This window comes from Hemiscyllium ocellatum, chromosome 9 (genome assembly GCF_020745735.1).
Source record: "Hemiscyllium ocellatum isolate sHemOce1 chromosome 9, sHemOce1.pat.X.cur, whole genome shotgun sequence".
Classification (NCBI taxonomy): Eukaryota; Metazoa; Chordata; class Chondrichthyes; order Orectolobiformes; family Hemiscylliidae; genus Hemiscyllium; species Hemiscyllium ocellatum.
Genome location: NC_083409.1, coordinates 56,819,619 through 56,847,324, shown reverse-complemented (window position 1 = coordinate 56,847,324; position 27,706 = coordinate 56,819,619). Strand labels below are relative to the sequence as shown.

The 27,706-nt window shown below is 41.5% G+C and overlaps 1 protein-coding gene across 4 annotated transcripts in view; it reads right to left on the bottom strand.

Annotated features, from left to right (window-relative positions):
• Positions 1–27,706, bottom strand: part of ror1 (receptor tyrosine kinase-like orphan receptor 1) — a 296,809-nt gene that overhangs the window by 82,726 nt on the left and 186,377 nt on the right. For all 4 annotated transcript variants that reach the window (XM_060830374.1, XM_060830375.1, XM_060830376.1 and 1 more), the window contains exon 2: positions 6,939–7,007. In XM_060830374.1, coding sequence (XP_060686357.1) covers positions 6,939–7,007 — 69 coding nt within the window. The remainder of the gene's footprint in view (positions 1–6,938; positions 7,008–27,706) is intronic.

Genomic DNA, 27,706 nt, shown 5'->3' with positions numbered 1-27,706 from the left:
AATCACAACACCAGATTATAGTCCAACAGGTTTATTTGGAAGCACTAGTTTTCAGAGTGTTGCTCCTTCACCCACCACAACCACCTGATGAAGGAGCAGCGCTCTAAAAGCTAGTGCTTCCAAATAAACCTGTTGGACTATAACCTGGTGCTGTGTGATTTTTAACTTTCAACAGGCACTGTGCTCTCCTAGCACGGGCCTGAACCATGTCAATTGCTGCTGTTGTGCACGGAAAGATTCTTGCAAATACTTTTGCATTCTCTCAGAATAAAGGGGAGCACCAATAATACAGCAACACAACCCAATAAAATAAAACACTGGTAATGTCAGGTGTCCGAAATAAAAGCAAAATGCTGGAGAAGCTTCTCCAAAGATACTCCCAGACCTGCAGAGTTTCTCCAGCACTTTGTTTTCATTTTAGTACAGAAATTTTTTTTTCCGTGCAGCTGAGTATTCATTCCGCTCTCCTCCAGACCCTGCAATCAAAGTGGGTTCTGTATATAGCCTACGTCAAGTTAGTTAATCTTGCTTTATAAAACCTGGCAATCACATTAGGTCAGCTGTGAGTGGTTAAAAGAAACTTACTGCTGATCACTATCTGAAAAAAGTTGCATACATGGGAGGGTGCCTGATACACATGGAATCCTACCTTGAAATGAAACCTTCGGAAGGTAAAGGAAGAAAACTAACAGCAAGGATTAAATGAAACAAAAAGGAGAAGACTCAGCTCTGCTGGTCACCCCCAATCCCCTCCCCTCATTATCATTAACCTCGCTACAGAGCAGATCAGATCCCAGTGTGTATATTATCTCCTGTCCATATTTTGAGCTCCATAATTAATGTTAGATACCATTCTTGACATGTTTGGAGTATTTGGCTTGGGGCTGTATCCTGCCATAGAGATTTGTAAGCACAAGTATTCCATAATTTCCGACATGATCCACGATGTCTTCTTGAAAAGATTTCCTTTCAAGTGTTTACGCTTTTTACATTAGGTAAGGTAACTTTAAATGCAATTTAGGTACAGGTTGGCTCTCTCAGTCCCTATTCTAACAGACCGCAATATTGGTGATATTCCTGGCCCTACCACTGGGCAGCAACTTCTGGAAAGTCCATGTATGGTAAATTCAAAAGGACTAGGATCTGGTTTAGTTGCATGGACTGTGCAACATCTGTTATTTTCAGAATGGAAATAAATGGTTTTTGATCAGTTCCAGAAGAGTCACCCGCATCTTTTATGTTTATTGTCCCATTTCAGTTAAACTGATAGAATGGTGGAGCTAAATGTCCTATCTTAGAAGTGGCAAGAAAAACCTGCTAATTTCTATGCAGGGAAAAAGTGCTCTCATGTGTTAATCTGAGGTGAAGGACAACCGTGATGTTTGTGGGGATAGAAAAACCAGCCTTTTGAATGTCAGGCCATGAGTGAAAATCAAACTCATATTCTCCAAACTTTGATTCAGCTCATTGTGAAATATGCAAACAGTTCAAAAACATGTTCTCCTGGTGGCCAATTAGGTTTATTCAGCAAGTAACTACACAGAACAGGAAGACAGCAGCTGCTACCCTTGGATTACCCTGGGATTATAATTAATTCCAGCCCATGTGGTCTGGGAGAGTCAAAAGCAGAACAGGATCCCACAACCTGAGTATTCTCCAATGGATATTCTGAGAGTGTGAATTCTGGATAAGGAAAGTAATGAGCTTGGTTACCCAAACAGCAGGACAAGGTCCATCATGAAGACTATCCATACACAACAGGCACTTGACTGCAATGAAGGAAGGTGCCCAGCACCTACAGAAATGCTGGAACAAAGGATAAGAGAGAAATGGGAAAACAATATAGCTGGAAGCCAGTAAATTTATAAGTAGTGCATTATCAGGCACTCTTTTGGCAACTGAATTCTTGCACAATGTTATGTGATCTCCTTGCCAGTAAATACAATCAGATAATGAATAACTGATCAACTTTGGTGGGTTGTATAAGTACTAGGATTGCCATTAGACACTCATTACTTTTCTTCCACAGAATGGGGTTTGATCAGGGATGTTGCCAAGAGCAGTCAATGTGTTTATGTGACGCAACCAGTTCACTGGAAGCTGGCAGAGAGCAACTGTATTTTTGCAAATCTAAAGTAAAAACTAGATTGCACTTCTTTCTTTTAAATCCATTAATTATGTCCGAAAAGCTAAGGGCTGAACACAGCAATCATCCACTGGTCTGTGTCCCCTCTGTTGATTTCTGTGCAGGGGGTAGGGAAACCATGACTTTAATAATAAAACACTTCATTCAATACCTACAGGGTGATGCATCAAAAATCTTGTCAATTCTTTTCACTGAATGTCAACACCATCTCACTGAAACTCCAGCATGCCATCACCCACACATATATAGCCTCTGATTCCCCATCATGCCAAAAGAGATCTGCTATATATTAAAATATAATGAAATACAGCAGGGAGCAAGTTGATAACATGTAACTAGCATTTTAAAAAAGTGTGCTATATGTATCAGTTACACTCAGCTTCTGCCATATATGGGAAGCTAACAAAAAGCAAAAAAGGAGGCATTGATTTTTTTTTCAGGTTGGCAAGATGTAATGAGTGGTGTGCAACAGGGATCTGTGGTGGGACCACAACTGATAAAGATTTATATAAATTATTTGGGTGTAGGGATGGGAACATTTTGTTGCCACATTTGTACATTAAAAATTGGGCAAAAATATGGAAAAATATAAAATTGCCCATTTTGGCAGGATGAACAAAAAAGTAGTTAGTATCTAATCATGAGCAAAGCTCTGAGATGCAGAGGGATCTGTTTGTTCATGTTCATGATACATAAATGGTTAGCATGCAGCTACAGCAAGTATTTAGGACTGCTAATAGAATGTTATCCATTATTGTGAAGGGAATTGAATATAAAAAGGGAGGTTATGCTTCAGTTATATAGGACACTGTTGAGACTACACCTGGAGTACTGTGCACAGTACTAATTACCTAGGGCAGGATGTAAATGCAATGGAAGGAGTTCAGAGAAGGTTTAATGAGGTTTAATCTATACTAATATTTGGGAATGATTGGGGTATATTGCAAGGAAATGTTGGACAGGTTAGACTTGTCTCCGATGAAATTCAGACAATTAAGAAGTGACTTGATGGAAATGTACAAGTTTCTGAGGAGTCTTCACCGGTAGATGTGGACAGATGTTTCCAGTTGTAGGAGAATCTAGGACTAGAGGTCACTATCTAAAAATATGACATAGTTGAGGTGATTATTTCTCTCTCAGGGGGTCCTGTCTGAGTCTTTGGAACTGTCTTCCTGAAAAAGGCAGTGAGAATTGAGTTTTTGAATAATTTTAGGGTGGAGCTGGAAACAATCAGATTAAACTTGATTTTACTAATTGGTGACTAGCATCTCCTGCTCCTTGTCTGCACGTTTGATAAGCTATATAAAGTATATATAAAGACTCTGGCTCCATATTCTCTCTATCCAGAAGATTACACTTTGTCTTAAATGTCTGTGTGTGGTGAAAAATCAACCCATAAACTTTGGGCTGAAGAGTTATGGAGAGCAGGTAGGAAAGTGGAATTAAGACTGTGAGCAGATCAGCCCTGATCAAATCAAATGGTGGAGCAGACATGAGGGGTTGAATTGCCTACTCCTACTCCCAGCTCCTATGTTCTTACATATGTAGTCCTTTTGTTGTGCACAATTTGACTATAATGAAAAAGACACTTTGTCAAAACTTTTTGTCTTTCACTCATCAGGACAATTTGCAAGAATATCAATTTAAGACAAAAACCAACACTGATACTGTATAAGAGAAGAGTGCTGATTAGTTGACAAGTGGACTCTGTTTAGTAGGGATAGTAAATATATCTGAGCCTAATATTTCTTAACACTGTTTTGTATCAATTTAGCATGAGAATTTTATAAGAGTTAAGGAATGCAAAAAATACCAAACTCAAGCATATTCAAGTCTAACCTGTCCAACCTTTTCTGATTAGACAACTTGTCTATTTTATGTATGAGTCAGAAAGCTTTTTTGAACTGTTTCCTTAGACAAAGAGACCAAAACTGCACAAATTACTGTAGATGTGGTCTCAATATACAGAGTACATATGCCCTGTATAGCTGAACCATAACCTTGGTCCTTTTGTATTCAGTTCCAATCAGGCTAAATGGTAACATTCCATTAGCTTTCCTCATGGTTTGTTGTACCTGCAGTCAAGGTTTAATGATTCATGCATCAGGACATCCAGATCCTTCTGCATCTTAGAGATGTGTCACCTCTCAGCATTCACATAATATTCGTTTATTTTTCATACTAAAATTGACTATTTCACATTTTCCCAAATTATAATCCACTTGTTTGATTTTTGACCATTCACTTAACATATTTATATATTTTGTCGCCTTACTACACTCTTCACAACTTATTCCTATTCTTCTGTCAATAAACTTGAAAACCATACTTTCCCTTCATCCAAGTTATTTATTTAATCTTTATTTTTATCCTTTTATTCCTTATGTAACCTCTAGGTTTAACTGTTGATCTGCTCTTTGAATTGTGCACTGTATTCCTTCCTGTCACTGTCATTTTAATATTATATGTTCAATGCATCATGTTGCATTATCCATTGGTTTAATATAAGAAGAGTCGTGGCAACTCAGGATACAGAATAACCTCTGATTGAGTTTGTGATTAGTGCATCACATATTGACTTTGCTAGATTTCATTATAAGCACAGCCAGAGGAATCTATAATGGAAAATAATGACACAGGAAGTGCATACAGATGTATGACATTTACATACGTATATATCATAAATGTAATTGTGGTATGTAAAGGGAATAAATTGAATTATTTATCTAACTCCAGGGGTACGTAAAACACTTTGGAAGGGAACTCTCATGGGGATTTCTCGGTCTTCTTTCTCAATCCCTAGAGAAACAATATAAACAGAAGTTGTTGGCCATTTACGTGGTTTTCACCACTTCTGCCACTAGAGAATCCCAGTGGAAGCTCCAGGAAGTTTTATTTTACAGAAACTAATCAAAAAACAGTTACTGCCCCTCTGAGGAGATTCCTCACAAATTTCCTTCTAAACACTTCCAAAATTCCTTCCAAATCCAAGAGTGTTATAAGTGCATCAACCATTCACATTATCACTCCAGCAATGACACTTCCTTCCCCCATAAGAACAATGCTAGGATCTGCTGGTAACTATAACAATTTCTTGTTGCCTGTCCTGAGACTGATGACACACTTTTGACCAGACTTCCATCATTGCTGGTTTACTTTTGTGAAGGTGTGCATTTGGTCAATTTTCTGTGGAAGGCATTAAAGACAAGTCTACACTTATATATTTTCCAGGAGAAGGCCATACAGCCTATCATGTCTGTACTAGCCCTTCAAATGAGCATCATTATTTACTGCCAACCTCCTGTTTTTACCCCATACCTTGCACGTTCAAATAATCACCCAGTACCCTCTTAAATGCCTCCAGTGAACATGTCTCTAGGTGAGTATCAGAGATGAGCATCCTAGTGGGTTTTCCCCTTCCTCCTGTAGCTTCAAGAGATGTTCAAACAACCTTTCCTTTCTAAGATCAGCCAACGTTTTATAGGCTGAGTGAACCTGAAACCTTCCTACTTCATGCAGTCATAATCATACCAGAAGCTGCACTTACACATTCAGCTCCTGACACCACATCTAACATTATCTTTAAGACAGCACTATTAAGAATTTTCCAATACATGCTGGCATTAGTCTCATGTCTGAAAAAGACGGTAAATTTCTTTATGGCTTTCCTTTACTGTTGGTCAAAGTTCTGGCTACTACTTCATAATGTCACACCCTTGTTTCAGACTGGGAATTCAGGGAAGGATTCTGCTTCATTCTTGCAAATTAACTGACGAATTACCTGCAACATGCCTATTTGTGACATAGAATTACAAAACATCAAGAACAGAAGCAGACCACTCAACCTAAAGTGTCCATTGCTGTATTTGTGCTCCACAGAAGCATTTGTTGACCTGATATGTTGATTTAGAGTCTGTTTCAATGCAGGTGTTGTAATTTGCTCAACTACTTCACGTGACAGTGAGTTCCACATTCTACCCATTCACAGAGTGAAAAGACTTTTCCTGAATTTTGATACTGGATTCATTAGTGACTCTGGATGCCAAGGAAACTATAAACATTCTTTTGGTTATTACCCTACCAACTCCTTCCACGTTGACATCAGGTCATGCTTCAGCCTTCTCTTTTCTAGAGAAAAACTCCTAGTCTATTAAATCTTACAACTAACGTAACCAGAAAAGCAGCAGAAAAAAAATCACGGGTGTTGGTTAGCAATGCAGTTTGATGACTTTTAAAATACACTGCAGACAATAAAGTGAAAAGCTTCAATCAGAAGATGGAAACAGTTAAGCCTTCCTGTTGTTTTAATGAACAGAAGAGGAAGATAAATGAGAGGCCTAGAGGATTGTACGCTACAAGATTTATAGACTTTCCATATAGAGTTATGTATTTTAGAATCAAGACTGTTTCATTTAAGCCCAGACAATTTCACAAGTTTGACAGCTACAGAAAGCTAAACTACTCTGTTCTGACAGCATCAAAGCTCCAGAATTTCAAGGAAACCTTGAAACACACATCCTGTTTGAATTACAGTATCATTTTGGTGTCCCAGCGTCTCCAACCAGGCTCCAACAAAACAAATACTCAGTAAAATCACTTGCAGATGTGGACCATCGCGGAAGAATGTTTCATTCCTTTATACAGAATCTCGTCCTGTTTTACTCCTGAAGTTGCTAACAGCATGAATGCTGTTGTACAGCACAGGAGACACATATGTGTGAACGTTTTGAGGGCTGGGGTGAGCAGCATTCTGTAATTCGCTGGAGTTTTACTATACGAAATGGCTGCTTGCCTGAGTCACTGGAACTGTTCCATGCTGGCGTGGAAGGCTGCAACTGAGGTTCATCTGGTAAATCCATTCCTGAGGAAATCGAAAAGAAACACTTAGTAATGTCTGAACTGAGTCTACCATACTTCATGTATTTACAAAGACATTTAAACTCTCTCCTGCTGTGATGACAAACATCAAAAGCTATTCACTCCTTTGTTTTGTTTAATGAAGTTGCATTGTTAAGGGTAATACAAAGCAATATTCTCTACATCTGCAAACCAGCGTTAATACATAACTGCTGTTACCTCCCAGAAACATACCTGAAACAAATTCAGTCCAACAACTATTCCACTAATTTCCGCATCAGTCTTCCTTTTCACTTATCAGAATGAGATTGTTAATTATTGTCAAACCAAAGCTTGTTTTATAGAGTGTCATCATTCACTAGTAAGTGGGTTGAGACAGTTTAAGCTCATTTCACACTAGATCCTTATTTATATCCATCATCAAGTGGCAATCTTCAGTCCATCAATCCCAGCTGGAATTGATCCAGAGGTTCCTAGAGAGGAAAAGACAATGCTGCTAACCTACTGTATTAACTAACTCTTTAAATTTTGCTCTTTAAAATACAAACTGCTCATTTATGTTAGAATGGGCTTCTAGACATTATCAATCAACTTATTCAAATGTGTTCCAACATAATTCTGGAGAAGTAGGACTTGAACCCCAGCCTTCTGGCCTCTGGGTAGGAATACTACCACAAAACAAGAGTTTGAAAGATTGGTTTTCTCAGCTTCTAGCCAAAAGGTTTTGGCTATTTATTGCTTAAAATATAATACAATGTGCAGGTGGCATTGTATTGATAGGCTGTCAGATCACAGTCAAGATTAGAGTGGTGCTGGAAAAGCATAGCAGGTCAGGCAGCATCCGAGGAGCAGGAATATCGACGTTTCGGGCAAAAGATCTTCAGCAGAAATGAAGGGCTCATTCCTGATGAAGGGCTTTTGCCCGAAACATTGATTTTCCTGCTCCTCGGATGCTGCCTGACCTGCTGTGCTTTTCCAGCACCACTCTAATCTTGACTCTAATCTCCAACATCTGCAGTACCCACTTCAGCCCTGTCATATCACAGTGATGGACTACGTAAAGATAAGACTGGCAGACACCCAAGAGTCTTTACAAATAGATATCGGGGATCTATTTTAGCTTCAAATGAGGTAAGAGACTCAACTGCTCATTTTATGCTTTGATCTGGATGACTGCAATTTTAATCACAGAGACAAGAACAAGTAAGCTCCTCTTTAAATATGCAGATCAGGTCCTGAAAATGTCATCATGGTCTGATCTGTTATTTTAAAGTTAAACCTGAAGGAGGGATCATTGGAGGTTTCCTCACCAGGAACTCTGTGTGAGCCCAAGGAGGTGCAAGTTTGGTAGGTTTGTAACAAAGGAGAAAGTGAGGTCTGCAGATGCTGGAGATCAGAGCTGAAAATGTGTTGCTGGAAAAGCGCAGCAGGTCAGGCAGCATCTAAGGAACAGGAAATTCGACATTTTGGGCATAAGCCCTTCATCAGGAAGCCCTGATGAAGGGCTTATGCCTGAAACGTCAAATTTCCTGTTCCTTGGATGCTGCCTGACCTGCTGTGCTTTTCCAGCAACACATTTTCAGCTCAAGTTTGTAACAAATACAGGAAGTGTTGAAGAAACTTAGCAGGTCTCAGATCAGATTTCAGATTTCCAGCATCCACAGTTCTATGGTAAGTTTGTAATTTATTTTTCAATTTTCTTGGAAGCAAGAGCATCCGGAGTACTAGGATGTGTGATAATGCTTCTGTGACATGGCTTAACTATGCTGAGGGTGCCCTGCAATGCAAGTTGTCAATGGTTTTGTAAATGTTCTCCAAGAGGAAACCAATGCTCAGGCAGCCACTTAGCTCCAACTGCTTGGTGACTTTGGTCACAACAATCTGCATTTTAACCGAGACCCAGCAGTTCCAGACTGGCGCCACTTATGTCACTATATTCTCACCTAGGAGTTAAAATTCCATGACCGATCTTAAACGGGCCATCAACAGGACATGCTGTGTTTTACTTTTGACAAAAAACTGAAAAGGAGATATTTGAGGATCCAAACTGCTCTCATTAACCTCTTAGCCAGTGAACTCAGCATGGATCGAAATGAAAAGCACGTTCTTTGGTGGCTGCTCATTTAGGAAATGTGTGTGGAAGGAACTAAAGTGAGTAGAAAACTTGAAAGGGGTGCCATTTATAGAAAACTAAAATCTTCACAGAATACGCCTCTCAGGCGTACAAAGGGAAAACATGAAAATCATTTCATTTGCTGAATGGAAGACAGGTGATTCATCTGATAACTTCAGACATAAGTAAAATACCCACGGTCCATAGTAATATGGAATAATTGCCCTTTTCTCATTCCTTGCTTTATATCCAAATATCATGGTTGAGCAAGTCTCCATGAGCATGTCAGTTGTCAAGATCTGTGGATAAACACCTGTGTGGTATTACTCTCAAACTGAGTGAAGGAAAGTACTCAATACTATTTGTGTTTGCTCTATTTCACACCGAATCTCAGCACATAACTCATTTTTAAAAACATCACTCCTTACAAGTATCAATGTATTAAACCAATCAAAAAGACAGCATTGGTTTTAGTAATTAAGGTTCTTTTACCTAATGCGACTAACATGTAGTAAGTACATAGACAAATCCTACATTTTTCTTTTTAATTGGCCTGAGATTTGCAGTTTATTGGATTGCCTGCTTAAATGTGCGCTTAGCTGTAGCTCAGAGCTATGTATAATAGTACATTTAGAAACCAATTTGCTCTCAAATCAGATCAAATTCTACAACAAAGGCCCAGACAAATCATCCTGATGAGATTACTTTAACTGACATTGTCTACAAAGTGCAAGAATGATTTACAAGGTCCTTCTTAATTTTATTCTTCAGAAATTGATGGCTTTAAATTGTTCGATTAGTTGGAAAAAATGCTTGCTAAAAATAAAAGGATAGCAACTGTTCAGATTATTGGACACTACCTTTGTCCTCATTAAAACATACTGTCTGAAAGGCTCCGCAGATATTCATTGCGTGTGTATCTGGCAGCGACTCAGTAATGTCTGTGTGTTCACTTGAAGGAATTGGAATGGAGCTTGGTTGGGAATTGGTTGAAATTAACTTCAATAGTCTGTTCGAGGTCAGTTGTCAGCAACTTGCCAATTAACAGTGCAGAAAATCCAACAGGACTGCAGGTGAGCAGCATCTTCAAGGGAGGTGCTTTTCTTGATGGTGGATAGGGAGCAGAGAGATTGTATGGGGACAGACAATGCGACTTTGATCAGAGCACACAGACTGATACAGCAGGAAATATGATCAACAATAAGTTGATGTCAAGCAGAAAGTCCTGTCACTCTCATAAATAATGGATGCCAAAGTAAATTTTAGTGAGGCAACATTGAGAGAAATATCCCAGCAATCAGCACTGGCATCAGGACCTGACTGCAGTCAAGGATTAAATGATTACCAATCTAACCAAAACTGTGAAGGGGAGAACCTTAATCATCCCTCTCTCGGATTCAGCTGAACCTAATTTTAATCTTGGTATTTTGAACGTTTCCCTACTCCAATTCCTATTGTTTTATTCAAGTCACTGTGAAGAATCCAAGTCACTGCGGGCGGCACAGTGGCACAGTGGTTAGCACTGCTGCCTCACAGCGCCTGAGACCCGGGTTCGATTCCCGACTCAGGCGACTGACTGTGTGGAGTTTGTGTGGGTTTCCTCGGGTGCTCCGGTTTCCTCCCACAGTCCAAAGATGTGCGGGTCAGGTGAATTGGCCATGCTAAATTGCCCATAGTGTTAGGTAAGGGGTAAATGTAGGGGTATGGGTGCACTTCGGCTGGTCGGTGTGGACTTGTTGGGCCGAAGGGCCTGTTTCCACACTGTAAGTAATCTAATTTGTTGCGCCACCTCTCTCCTTGCATTCACCCTCAAAACCTACAGATGGTCAAATCCTCTTGCTCTTTCATGTCATTTCCTCCTGTCGCCAGGCTGCCTGATTTGGGGCAGGGTACATCTTTATCCATTTTCACTTGACGTTCAGAAGAAGCCAACAGACAGATGGGAAAATGCCAGAACAAGAGGAGCACCTGCTTTTTTTATGGACACAGTTCAACAATGATCCTCTTTGAAATCTTTGTGTGTTGAGTATCTTCCTATATCAAGATTGATCTTTGGTCAGATGTAGTTTATTTAAGGAATGGCAGAGATGTGAGAGATCACTGTTAATGCAGGGGAGCAGAAAAGGTACAGGTGAAGTGCTCTGCAGTGAGATATTACCAAAGAGCTTTGGCTTCACAAGCCTCTGAGACAATCCTCCCCCCACACCATCCTCCATCACGTTAATAGCATTGCCACTGATCATGCTGAAGATCACCTTCGTGTGCTGTCCCTGTTGCAGTGTCATACATTGGACAACAAATCTGTGAGCTGTATCTCAGGATACCATCAAATCTGTCCAACACCAGGATAATTGCACAATCACTCAGCAGTCAGCTCGCTGAGAACTCTATTTGACGTGCAGTTCAGCAGCTGAGAATGGGCCAAGTGCGTAGAAGCTAACTATTGTCCCACACAAATGCCTCTCATTTGTTCCACAGGTTCAAAGGTTTTGTCAGATGGCAGACTAGTGCAAGATGAAACTGTCAGGACAGCTGTTAGATAGGAGAGCAAAGACTTGTGTGATCAATGGTGCTGGTTATCACATACCAGTTCAATTCGAATAAAGTAGAAGGTCTTATGATGTAGGGAGACCCTGGTGTGTTATATACAGGAGACTGCAGGGTAATGTGGGTGCAATCAATGACACCTCAATCTGGGGAGTGGGATGGGGTGGTGCACATACAATCTTTGTGAACATTAGAGCTCTGCCTTTCTACTTTTAGCTTTCCATCTGGAAGAAGTTGGAGAAGTTTGATCAAATGAATCTGGCATCAGTTATTGATTAACGCAAGCAAAGACTGCAGGTCTGAAATGAGCTACAGATAAAGCCTTGAGCTGCAAGAGTTTTGAGTGCAATGGCTATGGCAGTTTCATTTCAGAAAATGATAAAATCTTTGGAGTCTCCTGTGTGATATGTATACCTTGTGTTGTATCTTATTGTCTCTTAAAAGTATATTTTTAAATGACAGCGTATCTTAGTATACCTCTAAGAGACATGATAATGACATAGCTTATGTTTCATCACACAGTAGCAATGTGTTTAAAGATCACATACTCCATCTTAATTCGGATCACTTGAAGCTTGACATGCTATTGAAAGCATGCTGCTCTATTGGAATCTAATAGCTTAACATTAAACCAGATACTTATGTGCTTGTGAATGTAACATTTCCAGTAATCTCTGGCTCTAACAAATGTTTGTTGGATTCTTCAATACCATGTTATTCACGCTTAATTTCTTGCGTTATGGAAATAACATAAGCATCTCCACAACTAATAAAATACTCTGCTAGAGGCAAAAAACACATCTGTTCTAGATTATTAGCTATATGGGATATCCCTGTAAACTGTGCTCCTACTATTTGCTCTTCTGCCAAAAGAGCTCTGTTTCCATCTTTCTCCTCCTCCTCATCCATCTGTCAGACTAGAATTCCCAAAACCATTCCGCATCGTAAAGAGATGCCAGAAGCTCTCTAACTGTTTGACCATTCCATGATAATTAATCCTATGCAACAATGACTAAGTCCCAAAAAACACTGTGATCCAAGCAAAATACCTCCTTATACTTTCAAATGATAAGAGAATAGTTGATGGTTGTAGGTATAGATAAAAATGGCTACTGTATATTTTGTTGCAATGGTGAAAGATAATGGGTCTAGTGGTCGAAATGTGGGCAGAAACAAAACAAGCAGATTTTTGCATTAGCTGTTTGAATATCGGAGCATCACAGATGAGCAATTCCCTATCTTCACTCCATTTCCACATGTACACACATTTTAGCAGGAGTTATAGGACAGTGATTACAAGGAAATTCTGGCTGATTTAATTTTCCCCAGGAACATCAAGACTAAATCTGACAAACTTATTGTCACTCCAGCTGAGACCAGCAAACTGTATATAGACCAGAAATCAAACCAGGCACTGCCCAGGACTTTATAACTAGTTTTAACACTGTGATGTGCATTTACTGACCAAGGTATCATCAAAAGATTAGGGTAATAAGTATTACATAGGATAGGTTTTTAATGCTTACAGGTAAACAGTAAGGTAAAAATGAATCAGGGCTGATAAATACCCACATTTGCTTAGCAACTTCCTCCTTCTTCCAAAACACTTTATTAGACAGTATTAGTGTTTGGTACAAATAAAGAAATAAAATATCTTACAAACGGCACTGAAATTTACAAAAAAAAAATCACCAAAAGGAAAGATCTTACATAAAACAGAATAATCAGGAAGTATCTCAAAATACACTTTCTTTTTGTATCACTGAATGTCTTCCATAATTGTGACATACAATTTGAAGTGAAGGGTATTACTTTGTTCAAATTAATTTGCTTGAACGCCAACACGACCATTAAAATAGCCGCCAGCCACCCTGTACTGTATACGGTACACAGACAGGGTCACTGCTGTGACACTATCTTTCTCGCTGTGATGTGAAGTGTATGTGTGGATACCTCGGACAATGTGTTACAGTGTTTATTTCCTGTGATGAATTCATTTCTGTTAGAAGGACAGCATTCTGTGCCCTGTGACACAGACTCCTTGCACCCTGCCCAACTTTACTTTTCTTCGTTGTACAACTCACATCATTGTCTCATAACTCTCACTTCATTGTTGTAAGGGTATAAAATTCCACTATGTTCTCTGTTTGGGGAAGAAGCTGTGGTTCCTTCTGAGCAGCCTGTCAGTGACTGCTTCGGTGAGGTCAAGTCTCTTCCGCAATATTGCTGTTTGTTAAATAAACCCTTGTCAGTTCTCAGTCCGATCTGTGTGTTTGTGATCTCTGATTAATTGGACTAAATTCTCTGACACGGTGATTACATGGGCAGCCATCTTTCTGCCAAGGTTGCTGCCATTTGCACTGACAGGCTGCATTCTTGGTGCATGTGCCACTGCTGTGTCACCGATGACACTCAGGAAAAAAAAGGAGCCTACCTGTTTATGCTAACCCCATGCCTAACTACGTCCTGCTGCAATGTTTCCTATGCTGTCACATTTGATTTATTGAAGCTTTTTCCAAACAAAAATATCATTCAAAGGAAAGCAAAAAGACTGTGAGTGTTGGAAATCTGGGAATTAAAAACAGAACCACAGTGCATTCCTCCAGGTAGCTGAGATTGCTTTATCCCAAGTGTCTACCTCTGACTAGCCTGGCACAGTTTGATGCTGCGGCCTCTATTACTGGTCCTGGACGAAAGGGAAGCCCTGCTTGGGTATTACTCTGTCCAGCAGGAGCTCCAGAATCCTGTGGGCAAACTCTGGCACCGATTTCCCCATATCTGCCACGCCAGGGGCAAATGTCAGGAACTGTTCAAGACCGCTCTGATGGGAAAGCTCTTAAAGGCAGTGTGGAATCCGAGGATATTGTTTTCTTTTCTTCATTCGCAGGATGAGAGCATCACTGGCTAGGCCACTGTTTATTGCCTACCCGTAATTGCCCAGAGGACAGTTTAAGAGTCAACAACATTGATGAGGGTCAGTTAGCCAGATCAGGTAAAGATGGCTACCTTCCCTAAAGGACATCATTGAGCCAGGTAGGTTTTTTTTCTGAAATCAGCAATTAATTCACAGTCATCAAGGGACTCTTCATTCCAGATTCTTACTGAATTCAAATTTCTGACCATTTGCCACGGGAGGATTTGAACCCAGGTCCCCAGGGTATTATTTGGTCTCTCAAATTATAATCTAATGCCTGAATGGGCTGCATGGCATGTTGTTCCAGGAAGCGCACATGGTAAAATGGAGAGGCATTCAGACACAAGAGATAACACATGTGCATTAGATAATTATTGAAGTGCTTTTGGTACCAAACAATGTGAAAACTCGCTGGGCCTCACAGTGAGAAACTCTCCAGAAAACTCAACACAACTCAGACTTTGCCAAAAGAAGTTGTAAGATTCAGCCCGGGGTTAAAATTTTGAGACTGATAGGATTCTTAGAAGCATAGAACCTCTACATTGTGGAAACAGACCCTTCGGTCAACAAGTCCAAAGAGTAACCCACCCAGACCCTATTACTCCACATTTACCCCTGACTAATGCACCTAACCTACACAACCCTGAACACAATGGGCAATTTAGCATGGCCAATCCACCTAACCTGCACATGTTTGGACTATGGGAGGAAACCAGAGCACCCAGAGGAAACCACACAGGCATGAGGAGAACGTGCAAACTCCACACAGACAGTCACCTGAGGCTGGAATTGAACTCAGGTCCCTGGTGTTGTGAGGCAAAAGTGCTAACCACTGAGCCACCGTGTCACTCTTCTTCTTTGGAACTGATCATTCAAAAGGTCATTCAACTCATCAGCAGCACAAGTGAAGTCAAACGTAATCTCTCACAGATTCAAACACATTTAGAAGCAAATCTCCAGAAATTCCATGTAAATTTATAGCCTAGAATACTCTGGTGATTCTCTGCTTCCATGGTTCAGTCACTACCCTGCCGTACATTGTATACCACCATCTTTGACCTACATTCAACATTCTCATCCTAAATTCCATTGTAACCTACCTCCTCCAATTTGTTTCCAGAAGAGTAAACTTACACCATATAAATTGGTTTCTTGAGGATTCCATTACACACATCTGGAGGGAGATAACATCATCATTGAATGCCTACAACGTAGAAATAGGCCATTTTGTCTATGCTGACCCTCCAAAGAGAATCCCACCCTATCCCTGTAATTCCCATTGCTAATCTACCTAACCTGCACATCCCTGGACCCAATGGGCAATTTGGAAAGGCCAATCCACCTAACCTGTATCACCTTTGGACTATGGAAGGAAACCAGAGCACCCAGAGGAAAGCCATGCAGACACAGGGAGAATATGCAAATTCCACATAGGCTGGGGCTGGGACTGAACCCAAGTCCCTGGCGTTGTGAGGTAGCAATGCTAACTACTGAGCCACCATGCCAGGCCCTTATAATTTCAAAATTGGTGATTTTAAACTTGCACCATCTAATTCTACACTCCCAGAAACTCACCATATGTCATCACTTTTGAGCGTAATTAGAAAATAATGGAGGTAAGTAAATTAAATATGGCGAATTAAAGCTAACCAGTCCATTGACAAATGGATCACATACAGAGATATTAACATTCAGCCAGATTTTATTCTTTGTCAACTTGATAAAGTGTCAAACTGGTGTTCCACCTGATTCCATGAGATTTCCATAGGTTAAAGTTATTGCAAACTGTTCTTACAGACACCAGCAGCTCCCACTGCTGTTAGTTGACTGTGTATTGACCAGAGGTTCAACTGCTAACTGCTGTGAATAGCTGAGTCATCTGAAACTTTCTCTCTTATTCACAAAGAATTAAAATAAATAGTTTAGCTTTTACATCTGTAGACAGTTTATATAAAACAGTTAGCAACATGTCATAGGAACCGCAGTGAGAACACATTCTAAGCGTGCTGACAGTTAATGACATTCCTTATACTGAATGGAAGTAAATACATCCAACAACCATCCCCTAACATTACTGAAGTTAATTGTTAAAACGAGCCACTACAAAGGGGTGAAGAGTGAAATGTTAACTCAACCACTAGTCTGTAAAAACGATAGGATATTTGCACTTGTCTTGGTATTAGGCTGCATTATACTTGGCTATAGATCAATTCATGCTCTTCATTATTAACTACGTGTTAAACTGCTAAGTAGCTGCTAAATGGCAGTGAAGGGTCCAATGTCTGTTTGCTGTCTTGTTTGCAACAGCCAGGGACCAACTTCCTGATTGCTTGAGTTCAATGCAGAAATAAATGATAAATTATTTACTTGTGGAATTGCTCTGGTATGTCAACGCCATCCTTTGGGGTTTGATGTCTGATCTCATTTCGTAAGATTCAGTGTGCTCCATTGTTTTTCTTCACCTCAATGTTCAAATGCCTGAACTACATCAAAAAAAGGAAGTCATTCTAATGGCTCAGAACTTATCATGTCTGAGTCCAAAAGATCAGAGAGGATAAGGGTTCAGTTTTGAATCTACTATGTCTAGTTAATTTATCCCATCCAGGCCAACAGAAGGTGTACTTGCACTGAGATTAGTGAAGATAAAAATGGATATTCTACTTCAGCCTCCAAGGGCAAAGGTAGGATCTAGGGCAGCATGGTGGCTCAGTGGTTAGCACTGCCGCCTCACAATGCCAGGTTCGATTCCAGTCTCAGGCAACTTTCTGTGTGGAGAGTCCCTGCGCCTATGTGGGTTTCCTCCCACAGTCCAAAAATGTGCAGGCCAGATGAATTGGCCAAGCTAAATTGCCCATAGTGTTTAGGGATGTGTGGGTTAGGTCCATTAGTTAGGGTAAAAGTAGGGGAATGGGTCAGTGTGGGCTTGTTGAGGCAAAGGGCCTGTTTCCACACTGTAGGGATTCCATTGCAATAGCACTAAGTTAGGATGCATATCTTCTGGTCTGGCCCCTGGATTTTTGATTCCTGATGAAGGGCTTATGCCCGAAACGTCGAATTTCCTGTTCCTTGGATGCTGCCTGACCTGCTGTGCTTTAACCAGCAACACATTTTCACCCCTGGATTTTATCCATTGTCCAAGAAAGCCATGGCTGGATGTATGATAGATGAGCAACATGGTCAACATGTTGCCTGCAGGGAACTGGGGAAAGTACTGTCTTCAGATTACAAAAACAGAAGTTACTGGAAAAGCTCTTCAAGTTTGGCAGCTTCCATGCAGAGAAATCACAACAAATGTTTCAGATCCTGAGGAAGGGTCACTCTCCACAGATGCTGCCAGTTCTGCTGAGTTTCTTCAGCAATTTCTGTTTGTGTTTCAAATTGCCAACATCTGTAGTTCTTTGTTTTGTTTTAGTCTGGGTTTTATCCTTACTTATGTTGCTACACAATAGGCACGGAGTTGACTGAGTGAACACTTGCCCTGACTCCAGGACAGGGAGAGAGGCTGTAGGTGAGCCAAGGGTCCAAGGAGGCAGGTACCTTGATACCTTACAGGAATGGGCCTGTTTGTCAGGAAAAATGCCATTGTACAATACCAGACACCACCTTGTGGGGTAAGGGTGTGCCTCCACTGAAACATCACCACGCTGGCAAGGCCTGCCGAACTGGGCCTAGGGAGAGCCAGCACCTCACCTTCATTCTGAGGCTTAGTAACACAGCTGGCTGGGAACTGGGGAGCTGCTGGCTGGGAACTGGGGAGCTGCTGGCTGGGAACTGGGAGCTGCTGGCTGGGAATAGGGAGTTGATGGTAGGGCCTGTGGAGCTGCTGGTGGGGATTGGAGAGCTGCTGGCCGGGACTGGGGAGTTGCTGGTTGACAGCTCTTGGGGAAGTGCCTTCATCTCTTAAGCAGCTGGAGGCCCGCACTGTAGTCATTTAATATGCGGGGATAGTGAAATGCAGTGGGAGGTTCCATGAACAGCTGAGGCAAGATGCTCCTGACTCTCTGGCCAGTGGATAGTGCCATTCTCATCCTGTGAAATCCAGCCTCAGCGACAGCAGGCTGTTTTTTCGAGTTCAAGTGGTGTACTCTGAGCAGGAATGGTAAATGGTTGAACCACATTGCCTGTGCATCTGCTCTGCCACAAGAAGAATTACTGTGGGGGCTGGAATCTCCAATAGAGAAGTATGTTCTGAAAAATAGAGGGGAATTATAACTGATTAAAACAGTTTGTCTTTGTAACAGCACTAATTGCTGGGTATGCCAGGAGGTTGCAGGTTCAATCAAGATGGTGGAAGTTCCCCACATCACAGGGATGTCAGCAGGTCAAGGCTGCAGCTGATCAACTCTTTCTCTTGGGAACGAGGGACGAGTGACAATTACTGGCCTTGCCAGTGATGCGCACATCCTGGGAAAGGAGTTAATTAAAGAATATACCCAAGTTACCTGACTTCAGTAGCAACAGCAATTTTAATACTAGTTGGCTCAGGACTGCTGAATTCCTGCTCCCAATAACTATCCAGTGACTCACACTGTAGATTATTCATATATGAACATCATACAAAGCTCAAGTTTAACTGTGACTTCACCCTGATTTAAAAACTTGCTGACACACATTTTCTAAGTGGTATGTTTGAGAACTAATGGCATCCAGGAAGCTTGTATTGACACAGGAGATAGCTCATCAAAGTCAGTAGCTCTCATTATTTTCCCAAGGATTATGTACTCATTCCCACTTTTCTGATTATTTGCTCATGAGCAAAATGGGCTCCTTATGCCAAAAGGACGTTAAACAAACTGTTACAGCAAACAAACTGGCTGAGGACTAATGGTTGATTTACTACACTTAAGCAGGCAATGGGAATACTAAAACAATGAAATTTCCTCGAGGGTATATTGATGGATAAATTACGTCCGGTAGACCATAAAGATTGCTGAGTGTGGTTCACCAATGCACAAATCAGAATGTATAGAAATTCTATGGCATTCCTTCTGAATTTATGAGGCAAATCAAGAATCCTGCATGGAGTTTCAGACTACAGGGTTACTTAAAAGCTTACAGAAGTGATACTCCATCGCTATGTACATGCAGTTAATGTAAATAGCTGCTCAAAGATTTTGCATGTCTTGTTCATCAAAATACTCGTGAAATTATTCAACAGTTGCAGTTTTCTGAACGGTATTCAAGGTCTCTTTTTGAGAATGACAGTCCAGCTATCTGATGAAAACCAATTCACATTTACAAAAGAAAGAATTTATATAACACCATTTCATCCAAGAAACGTACAGCCAATGGTGTATTTCTAACATGCAAACAATTTGCGCACAGCAATGTGATAATGGGCAATTTTTTTGATGATCAAATTTGGCTCAAAACTGTATAGAAGACATTTTTGAATAGTGGACCTTTTACATCCAAATGAGGGGGAGGAGGGCACCCTTGGTCTAATATCTCAGCTGAAGGATGCACCACTGACAGTGCAGCACTCCCTCACTATTGCACTGGGAAGGCCAGCCTGAATTATCTGGTCACATTTCTAAAGTGGGGCTTAAACTCAACTACTTTCCAATCATGGGACAAGAGGACAGCCAACTTAGACATAGCTGCCATGGAATAGCCCCTCAACTGCAACAAAATACCTCAAGACATTTCACAGATGCTGACTAAGTAAAACATTGGCAGTGAGTTAGAGAAGGGAATACAGTATTAGGACAGACAACTAAACACTAGGTCAAAGGTAAAAGTTTTAATGACAATCATTAAGGATGGGAGAAGTGAAGAGACATTACTTACTGAGAGTTTCAGAGTTTTGCAAGGAGATGGTTCAAAGCTAGGTCACCAAAGTTGTGTGAATAGGGGGCAGGGTAAAAGAGATAGAGTCCTTGGAGGGTTAGAAGACTGGAGAAAAACACAGGAATAGAGAGAGAAGATGCCACAGTGAAATTTAAGCATGAGAATTTGCTTTTATTCATTTGTAGAATGTAAGCATCATTGGCAGGACCAGCATTTACTGTCCATCCCTCATTGCCCTCAAGAAGGTGGTGGTGAACTGCCTCTAGAACCACTGTAGACCATGTGCTGAAGGTTGGCCCACAATGCCTCTATGGAAGGAACTGCAGGGTTTTGACCCAGTGACAGTGAAGGAATGGCAGTGATATATTTCCAAGTCAGGATGGTTTGAGGCTGGGAGGAAAGCTTGCAGGTCATAGTGTTCACATGTAATTGCTGCCCTTGTCCTTTGAAATGGAAGTGATCATGGGTTTGGAAAGTGCTGCCTAAGGGCCTTTGGTGAATTTCTACAATGCATCTTATAGATAGTACACACTGCTGCTACTGAGCGTTGATGGTGGAGGGAGTGGATGTTTATGGATGTGGTGCCAATCAAGTAGACTGCTTTGTTCTGGATGGTGTCAAACTTCTTAGATTAAATTAGATTAGACTTACAGTGTGGAAACAGGCCCTTCGGCCCAACAAGTCCACACCGACCCGCCGAAGCGCAACCCACCCATACCCCAACATTTACCCCTTACCTAACACTACAGGCAATTTAGCATGGCCAATTCACCTCACCCGCACATCTTTGGACTGTGGGAGGAAACCGGAGCACCCGGAGGAAACCCACACAGACACGGGGAGAACGTGCAAACTCCACACAGAGAGTCGCCTGAAGTGTTGTTTCAGCTGTGTCCATCCGGGCAAGTGGGGGAACATTGCATCATCCTCCTGACTTATGCCTTGTAGATGGTGAACAGGCTTTGGGGAATCAGGAAGTGATTTGCTGCAGTATTTCTTGCCTCTGCCTTACTCTTGTAGCCACTGGGTTTATGTGGTGAGTCCAGTTCAGTCTCTGGTCAATGATAACTCCCAAGATGTTGACAGTGGGGGATTCAGTGATGGTTACACCATTCAATGTCAAAGGGTGATGGTTAGATTGTCTCTTATTGAAGATGGTCATTTCCTGGCATTTCTGTGGCACAAATGTTACTTGCCACTTGTCAGCCCAAGCCTGGATATTATCCAGATCGTATTGTATTTGAACATGGATTGCTTCAGTATCTGAGGAGTTGTGAATGGTGTTAAGCGTTATGTAATCATTAGCGAACTTCTCCACTTCTGACCTTATAAAGGAGAGAAGGTCATTGATGAAGCAGCTGAAGATGATCGGGCCTAGGACACTAACTTGAGATTCTCCTGTAGAGATGTCCTGGAGCTGAAATGACTGACCTCCGAAAACCACAACTATCTTTCTAAGCGTTAGGTATGACTCCAACAATTGGAGCATTTCCCCCCTGATTCCCATTGATTCTAGTTTTGCTTGGGCTCCTTGATGTCACACACAGTTCAATGCAGTTTTGATGTCATGGGCTGTCACTGTCACCTCATCTCTGATGGGGCGGTAACTGGCCAGGTTGGATTTGTCTTTTTTATATACAGGACATACATGGACTATTTTTCATATTGTCATATAGCTGTCAGTCTTGTAACTGTTGTGGAACAGCTTGGCTCAGGTAGCTGCAAGTTCTGGAGTACAAGTCTTCAGTATTCTTGCTGGAATGTTACCAGGGATCATTCACTTGGCACTTTTAGCTGAAGATTGGTGTGAATGCTTTAGCCTTATCTTTTGCACTGGCGTGCTGGGCTCTTCCATCATTGAGGATGGGGATATTTGTGGAGCCTCCTCCTCTAGTGAGTTGTTTAATTGTTCACCACCATTTACAACTGGATGTGGCAGGACTGCAGAGCTTAGATCTGATCTGTTGGTTATCAGATTACTTAACTCTGTCTATCACTTGCCGCTTATGCTGTTTGGCATGCATTTAGTCCTGTTTTTAGGCATGCCTTGTGTTATTCCTGGTGTGCCCTCCTCCACGCTTCATTGAACCAGAGTTGATCCCCTGGCTTGATGGTAATGGGTTGAATGAGTGATATGCTGGGCCATGAAGTTACAGATTGTGCTGGAGTAAAATCTGCTGCTCTTGATGGCCCACAGTGCCTCATGGATGTCCAGTCTTGAGTTGCTAGATCTGTTCAAAATCTCTCAAAGAGAAGGCAGGACTTCGTCTCTACACGGACTTGTGCGGTGGTCACTCATACCGATACTGTCATGGGCAGACACATTTGCAGTTGGCAGATTGGTAAGGATGGGGACAGTATGTTCTTCCCTCTCCTTGGTTCCCTCACCACCTGCTGCAGACCCAGTCTAGCAGCTATGTTGTTTAGGACCCAATCTGCTTGATCAGTAACACTGCTGCTGAGCCACTTTTGGTGGTAGACATTGAAATTCCGCACCAGAGTATATTCTGTGCCCATGCCATCCCCAGTGCTTCCTCCACATGTTGTTCAAGGAGGAGTACTGACTCATCAGCTGAGGGAGAACAGTACGTGGTATTTAGTACAAAGTTCGTTGCTCATGTTTAACCTAATGCCATAAGACTTCATGGGGTCCAGCGTCAATGCTGAAGACACTCAGAGTTAACTCCCTGCCAACTGTATACCACTATGCCGCCAAATCTACTGTGTCTGCTCTGCCGATGGATAGGACATATCCAGGGATGGTGATGATGGTGTCTGGGACACTGTCAGTAAGGTATGATCCCATGGGTATGACTATGTTAGTCTGTTGCTTGGCTAGTCTGGGAGATAGCTCTCCCAATATTGGCACTAGTCCCCAGATGTTTGGGTTCAGACGGCTGTTTTTGCTGTTGTCTTAACCAGTGCCAGGTTGATGCCAGATGGTCCATCCAGTTTCATTTCTTTGTTGAGATGTCAAAGTGATTGATACAACTATGTGGCTTGCTAGGCCATTTAAGAGGGCAAACAAGAGTCAACCACACTGCTGTGGTTCTAGAGACACATGTAGGCCAGACCAGGTGAGGATGGAAGACTTCCTTCCCTGAAGGATGTTATTGAGCCAGATGTGTTTTTCCAACAATAAGCAATGGTTTCTTGGTCATCAAGATTTTTAATTCCAAATTTGTTTATTAAATTGAAATTCCACTATCTGCTGTGGCAGGATTTGAACCTCAACTGAGTTTCTGGATTAATACTATAGCCTTTGCCTCCCCCATTTTAAAACAGGCATTACAATAAGCATTTTAAAATCATACTGGTGTTGGTTCAGGAGTCAATAATGGTCAGCCAACACAGGGATCATGCACATCTTTGGATATTTACAAGAGCTGAGAGAGTGTGGTTACAGAGTCAGCTGGCCAGTGAAGCCCAGAGTGAGACTCTGGGGCAGCAATACGATGTGGGGCTGGTAAATCCCAGAGAGTGAGATTCTGGGGCAGCAGCACGGTGTGGAGCTGGTAAATCCCAGAGAGTGAGACTCTGGGGCAGCAGCACAGTGTGGGGCTGGTAAATCCCAGACTGAGACTCTGGGGCAGCAGCACAGTGTGGGGCTGGTAAATCCCAAAGAGAGGACAGCGCTGATTCATTGTGACGGTTTAAGTTTTTCACTGTATTTTGTATTGAATACATGTGACAATAAGTGATTCAATCCCAAGTTACAGGATGGTAGTGGGTAAGAGCATAGCCAGAAATACTCTGGAATAATGAAGTCTAACACAAGCGGTGTCCAGACTGCTTTGATGAAATACATTTGCAGAAACAATAAGCCGTCAATCGAGCATTATTTATCTTCATTGTCCACAAAGTAGACCCACAAATTAGCCTCATGTACTAGCCCAATGCTGCACCAAACATCACATCCACTTTCCAGCAAGGTGGGGTTGGGCGGCTGTCAGTTTGATGGTCTCCGATCCTAAGGGCCCGATTTTGCTGTTCCCTTCTACCCATGTTTTCGGTCAGTGTCATGTGACTTGGCTAACTCGCCATGGATGAGAAATTGAGCATGGGACTTTCTTTTATTCTGCGTAGCTCAGTTTTGTCAAGGTGATAAATGCATCTCATAGGTGGAAAAAAATGGCTTGATCAGTAAAATGGTTTTTCCTACTGCTTAAATTCTAGTAAAGAATTCAGATAGAATCTGTCACATAAGGAGGACTCATTATGGAATATCTGATTTGACAGTCTCTTGTCCATTAAAGGGTCCATTAACATTACTCTAACAGTGGCAACACAATATCCGTCCATCCCTCCCGCTCATGGATTCTCACTGAACTCGAAATTAACTATTTCACTGAAATGCCACTGTCAGAACAGTGCATCTTGGAGTCAGGGGTGTTGAGGTTCGGCATGCTATCAACTCAACCAAAACAGCTTCCACAATACTGCAGCTTCAATGTAAAAAATAGAAACACAGTCTCAAGTGCTTCACATGTGGGAATAATTCAGGAAAACAGATAGCAAGTCATGGGTAAAGAGACAGGAGACTGAAATCCTCATCAAAAACTAAATTTTGACAAGAATTTTAAAAGGAGAGAGAAGCAGAAAATTGGAGTGCGATAGGTAAAGAATTCCAGAACAGGGCCTAAAGTGACAAAAGACTCTGCCACCAAACTGGCAATGTTGTAGTGAAGAAAGACAGGATGCACAGAAGGTCAGATTTCTCTCCATCTAATTCCTGCTGAACCTGGGATGGGTGGGTGGGATCCCTGCTAACTTTTGGCAATGAAATATTAAATTCCCTTGGATTTCACCTGACTGAGCAATATAAAAGGAGTCTTCAAACAAAGTTAATATTTCATGGAGGAATTCTGCCTGAAAAAGTTTGCATCCTTGTGCTTCCTATGGGAAGATTCTGAAACCACTGTAGGCTACTGGAACCTGAAATGCATAAAGTGCTGAATGCACGATATATTTGACAAGTTTCCTCCAACATACTAAGTTCGTGAAAGCCCTCAGAAAGTTTAATTCAGGATCAAATTCCATAAAATGGCTGGAGTAATTTCACACCCATATTAGATGATCCCTTTCCTCGTATTAGGTCTCTGCTCTTAAAGGGAACTCATTTAGTAACACTCACACCTGAGACCTACTGTTTTCTACCCCTTCCATTTCTTTTATAATTTGCAACGGTGCTGTTTTTCCACAAAGGAAATTTCAGATGGCTACTCATTTGGTTTCTTTCCCCTGGAATGTTTCATACAGTGCTGTCTCAGTAGTTATCCATTCGGGTGCTCACTGGGATTGAGAGTTTGAGAAGAGGCGAAGATGATCATCCAAAACAGACATCTTGAACCAGCGTGTCAGGGTCAAAGCTACTTGGACATGTCTGAAGTCACCTCCATCAGCATTCCTCTTCCTAGCTCTGGAACTTCTTCCAAATCTCCAACCCTGAGATATCTGCACTCCTCTGATTCAGACCTCGTGCAGGTCCTCACTCCTCCATTGCTGATGCTCATGTCTTCAGCCACAAGGTCCTAAACTTTGGAATTCTGTCATTAAAATTCTTTGCCTCTCTACTGCTTTCTCCCCTGTTGAGGTTAGTTTTAAAACCTGCTATTTTAGCATAGGAGACCAAAGGTTTAGTTGATGTCTGGGTCAAATGTTTAATAATGCAGAGAAATGCCTTGGGACATTCTATACAATGAAGGCACTGTATAAATGCATGTTGTTGCTGTTATGGTGCCATTGGTGAAAATATAATTCCAAAGGAAACCATCATAAACCGGTGCACATTCATGGAAATAATTTCCACCTTGGCTTGCAGAGCATATTTGTTTACTCAAAGACTGTTAATTGGGTTTAAAGTAGTGTGAAGTTAGGAAAACCATGGATGAAGGTAATTATTAGAGGAGTTATGTTGAAGTTCAGGGTTGTGTTCAATGCCAAATTAGGTATTAATAGTATTTAATTTTAAACAGGTGGTGGGCATTAACTGGATACACTTATACCTTTAGAAAAAAGGCTCTTGTGGTACAGCAGTAGTGTCCCTACCTCTGAGTCAGCAGACCTAGGTTCGAGTCCCACCTTGTTCAGAGGCATGTAGTAATGTGTGATATAGAAAATATGTATGTCCCTCGAATAAAAAGACAAACAGAATCTGAGTTGGGAGTGGCATTGAATAAAAAACATAAGGTCAAAGTCAGATCCCAATCCAGGCACTTGAGCAGATGCATGAGACAAATCAGTGTAATACTGAGGGAATACTATAATGTCAAAGTCACCATCTGCCTGTTAAATTGGACATGAAAAATCATACAGGACTATTAATGAAAATCAGGGAAACTCCTCTGTCCTATCCTATCCCACTCCTATTTCTCAGGCCTAGCTATGTACAAATAAACTGCCTGATTTGATTTTGTTGGAACTATGACTACATTTCATAGAGTCATACAGGTCTACAGCATGGATTCATTTGCATGGTCGAACTTGTCCATGCTGCCCAGTTTTCACAATTAGACTAGTCCCATTTGCCTGTGTTTGGTCCCTATCCCTCTGTACCTATCCCATCCATGTACCTCTCTGAATTCTTAAATGCTGAAGTTGTACTTGCTTCCACCATTACCTCTGGCAGCCTGTTCTACTCTCTACTCTCTGTGTGAGGGGCCCTACTATTCACTGCCCTAGTTTGACCCACCTAAATGCAATACCTTGCACTTATCTAAATCAATTTCCATTTGCCATTCCTCAGTCCACTGGCCCAGTTGATCTTGCTGCATTCTAAGATATCCTTCTTCACTGTCCACTCTACCACCAATCCCTGCAGCACACCACTGATCACAGGCCTCCAATCTGTCAAAAGTTATTCATTAGCTTTAACATGCTTTGCTAGTGTCTGAAGATGGGAAAAGTGCTTTATAAGTGCATGTTTATTTGTTCAAAATGGTTCAATCGACTCCCACATCCACTTAAGGATATAAGAAATTAAAATACGAGTGATTTCTTTGGTCTCTCCAGCTCGTTCCATTATTCAATTTATCTGATTGTTGTCCTAATTCCACCTTCATATCAGGCTTCCATAACCCTTGACTTTCCTGTATGTGAACAGTCTGTCTAACTCAGTTTTCCATACAGTCAACAGTCCAGTATGCTTTGTTCTCTGGGAAAGAGAACTGCAAAGATCACTCTCAGATGCCATTGGGTACAGGCTCAGGCTACTCAATGTTTTCTCATCAGGGTACATCCCACTAAACAAAAGCAAAACATTGTAGATGCTGGAGATCTGAAAGAAATACAGAAAATGCTGCAGAATTTTAGCAGGGGCTACGTCTAAGGAGAGAAGCCC